The 4,199-nt window shown below is 54.3% G+C and overlaps 1 protein-coding gene across 1 annotated transcript; it reads left to right on the top strand.

The window, feature by feature from the left end:
- Nucleotides 1-1,682: 1,682 nt before the first annotated feature.
- On the top strand, nt 1,683-2,601 carry LOC119326121. The gene has a single exon (XM_037599825.1). The coding sequence runs from the start codon at nt 1,790-1,792 to the stop codon at nt 2,291-2,293; it is 504 nt and encodes a 167-aa protein (XP_037455722.1). The 5' UTR covers nt 1,683-1,789; the 3' UTR covers nt 2,294-2,601.
- Nucleotides 2,602-4,199: the final 1,598 nt, after the last annotated feature.

Below are 4,199 nucleotides of genomic sequence, written 5' to 3'. Positions count from 1 at the left end.
ACGCCCAAGGAGGCGGCGATGGAATTGTAGGCGGAGCCGAGGCCAGTCAGGATGTGATCGATAAGCTCATCATCGCGGATCGGAGAGCCGGCAACGGCCATAGTGTCGGCCAGGGCCTTCATCTTGTGCATGTATTCCGCGGTAGACATATCGTCCTTCCTCAGCGACTGAAGTTGCCGCCGGATGTGGCGGACATTGGCGCGGCTCTAGGCGCCGAACATGGCGGCGACGGTAGTCCATACCGCATGCGCCGACTCGCAGCCAATGAGTTGGCATGCAATATCCTCATCCATGGAGGTGAGAAGAAGCCCCTTGACGCGCTGATCTTGGACCCACCATTGGTGGTACTCCGGATTACCGACGGTGGTAGCGGCGTCGCCGGTGCCGACAACGAGTGTTTTGGTCGGTGCCGCCTTGGTGCCATCGAGGTGTCCGTGAAGGTTGGCACCGGCAAGAACGGTGCTAGTGATGCCCCCCCAGAGCATGAAGTTGTGACAACCGAGGCGGACGGAGATCGTCGGGACGGCGAGCGCGACGGGGATCGAGGCGACGGGGGAAGAGACGATGGCGCCGACAGTTTGGGCATCGGACAGAGCGACGGACGACATCGCAACGGCGGCGCGGATGGGACAGCACGCGGTGGCAGCGGAGCAAGACGCGGCGGCGGCGCGGAAGATGGCTCGCGCGGCGGCGGCGAAGGGAAGCAGCGACCGCGTATGAGCAAAGCTAGCTGGCTAGCTAGCAAGCAGCTGGATGGTTCCTGCGCACGAGCGTAGCTAGCTAGCAAGAGCAGCGGCGGCGACGTGGACGATGGGATCGGACGACGGCGCGAGGGGCGTGCGGCGACGGCCCGACCTGGCTGATACCAAGTTAAATATAGTGTTTAGGATTTTGCGTGGGTATTTGACATCAGCCTCACGTCTTAATATATAGATGATTACAATTACAATTATATACGTATACGAACACATGTACCAACAATATCCTAGGCCCTACTTTACACGAGGCGCTTCTGCAAGACGCTCTTGATGAACAAACAAAGTTGCGAATAAGTGCTGTTCACACACACGGAAACAACCACCATATATATGTTTCGATTCACATTCATTGGTGCAGAAATCGTCCGAATATACTACCCCTTTGACATGACTAATAATGTTTTGTAATGCAAGAAATTGACCAGATTTTTGACACTGAAATCACTAGTATTTTAAAGCATGCATGAGCTCAAAGAATATTCCCACCTGCCTTGAACCCAAGACCGGTTCCCGTGTGCTACCCATAACCTCAGTTAGTTTAACCTTTAAAAGAAAAGTTTAAGAGGGTGTTTGGATCACTAGAGACTAGAGACTAGAGACTAGTAGTAGTCATCTTTAGTCAGTAGACCTCCAAACACCCCTGATTTTTACTGACTAAAGTCCCCCTCTCTCTTTTCTAATTGGGGTTGCATAAGGGACATTTAATACTAAGACATTTAATGCTGACTAGTAATAGTCACCTTCCAAACAGGGCCTGACTAAAAACTTCTAGTCTTACTACTACTAGTCACATGACTAGAGAGTATCCAAACACCTTCTAACTTGACCGAACAGCCGCCACTAAGTTACCAAACTGCCCCTCCTTTCTCCCTCCCCGGCCTATAAATTGCCGCCAACAGGCTCCCATCTCTGGATACCCAAACCGGCAGCGAACCACCGAAACTCAACTCACATAGTACTCCGTACTACCAAAGCCCATCCCTCATCTCCTCTGATTCCCAACTTCTACACCTCCCTCCTCCAATCCTTCAATGGCGACGGCGGCAGCATCTCGGCCCAGCGGCCCTGTCCTTCTGAGCCCCTTCCCCAACTACCAATCCGCCTCGCTCTCCCGCGTCAAGCTCTCCGCCGGTGGCTCGCCGGTCAAGTCCATCAGCGCCCTGTCTCCCCCCTCCTCCCCCTCGGCCGCCACCAAGATCCGTCGGTCCTGCATGTGCTCCCCGACGAACCACCCGGGCTCGTTCCGTTGCAGCCTCCACAAGGAGCGCAAGCAGGATGCGGTCCCGGCCGTCAGCAGCAAGCAAGCCTCCCCGCCTTCGCCGCCGCCCATCGGCAGCGGCCGCTCTAGGCGCATGGTAAACGTGCTGGCGCAGCGCGTCCCCATGGGGAGCGGGCACTGGGCACGCAGAGCACTGGCGCCGTCTCCCTCGGTACAGCAGCTTCAGCAGAGGAAGCGCGCGGACCGGTTTCGCGCCGGACCCAGCCGGCTCTCCGGCGTCTCCATGGCCGGACGCCGCGCAGGCGGCAGCCAGTAAAAAACAACCTCGTCGACATGTCATACTAGTACATACTGCACAAACTGTACATAGGAAACAAATTCCCCGAATAATTCCGTTCGCTGTATAGGAAGATCGGTGGGGATTAGGCCGGCCCGGAAGATTAGCTACCCAGTAAATACTGTACAAAGAGTGATCGTCTTCCTCCTCCCCTCTGCACATAGAGTGAGTTCGTCCTCTCCGCTCCAGTTGTACATCGAGTGAGCTCTCGTCCTCTGCCTCCACTGTGTACAACCCTTGATTTTGGTTCTGGATATACATCATGAGCGACAAATTGGAAACACGCACAAATGCATGCATCTGATCTGTCCCGTGACGGGAGGCTTATCCGGTCTTGCATGATTTGTTTGCCGCTACAACTCTCTGCTCTCGTTTCTGTTTCTGTTTCTGGAGTATGGATGCATCTCCCCTGTTTCGGCTTTGGATAAGCTCTGCAAGAGATCAGTGGCGTCTCGTCGTCGCTTGCTCCCGTCATGCGGCACCCGTGCCCCCGGCCGGATCAGGACACCATCTTGCGTCAGAGGAGAAATCCCCCGACTCCGGCGAAGTTTCATGGCGCGGCTGATGAACAGAGGAGCCCTCTTCATCCTGCTCGTGATATTTTACTGTTTTCTTCAGATCCGTGGTATTTTACTGTTTCTTCTAGAGAAAGTGGTATGTTACTGTTGGCCGAGGGACGGCGGAGCGGTTGGGATCCCCAACCCTTCAACTTGCGCAAGAAGATGATGTCTGGGAGACGGTGGACGCGCACGTCTGGACTGCTTCTTGACCGGTTCTGGTTCTTGGCCAGAAATCAGTTGCCGGACTCACCAATACTCATCAGCTGTTGGATTGGATTGGCGCCATGTCTGTCAGTTGTCTACTGAACATACATACATACAGTACATGAACATACATTCATACAGTACATGATACGGGCACGGACCAAAGAAAGAGAGGGGGTGGGGGATCTGAAGTAAATCATTATCGAGCTGCCGTAGTTTACTATAGTAGTTTAACCAACTCTTTGAATATTTGACGATCTAGTTGTTACGTACTGCTTCCACAACAAACAAACAAACCCGTCAAATATCAGACGGACACTTGCTTTGCTAACCAGAAGAAGAAACTCTGGAACGTCAACGTTGGCGACGGCCGGCCGAGCAGAGCAGGTAAACAGAACGCATGATCGGTCAGAATAACTCGATTGCGACATACAGTATATGCCCACACCGAGCACCGTCAATGGCCGGACCTGGTCGCGCGCGCGGAGGCACAAATGGACTTGGTGGGCGCTTCCAAAGGATTCGATGGAAGGTCGGTCTCTCTTGCCGCTGACACGACATGATTGCGCAAGCGCCAGGGCAAGATCGAGTCAGTGTACGGTCACTCGGGCTGAAATCTAGAGAAGTTCAGTGCCGCCTGAACTGGGGAATCAACGGGCAATGGCTTATTTTCCAGCTTCGCCGGGCGGATAGTAGCTCTGTTGGTCCAGGTAGGGCGCGAGGGCGACAGGTAAGCCAGGCGTGGGGAAAAGTTCGCCGCAGGTAAACGGCCTGCGCCGGAGGCAATGCATCATCAAAGAGCGGGCGGCGCCGCCGGGGAGCTAGCGCCATGTATACACGTGCGCCGGGTGCTTTGATACGGTGAGCGAGCAGCCATGAACGGTTGCGCGACGTCGGACAGTTGCATCGCACAACGCTGGACGACAAGATTCGATTCGTCGTGAATTATTGCTGGTTTCTTTTTGTCTTTGCAGATGCTCTGATTAGATCCTGTTGGAGGGATCGGGGGCTGAGAATTGACTTCTTGGTGGTGTGCACTGGCATGTCCCCGTCGTGCTCGCTTTTTTTTTTCTGAAACGGAGGCAAAAGATTTGCCTCATCGATTAATTAAGAAGAAAAGA

The sequence above is a fragment of the Triticum dicoccoides genome, chromosome 6B, assembly GCF_002162155.2.
Source record: "Triticum dicoccoides isolate Atlit2015 ecotype Zavitan chromosome 6B, WEW_v2.0, whole genome shotgun sequence".
NCBI classification, from domain to species: domain Eukaryota; kingdom Viridiplantae; phylum Streptophyta; class Magnoliopsida; order Poales; family Poaceae; genus Triticum; species Triticum dicoccoides.
The sequence above is the reverse complement of the archived record's forward strand: the minus strand, read 5'-3'. Positions and strand labels throughout refer to the sequence as shown.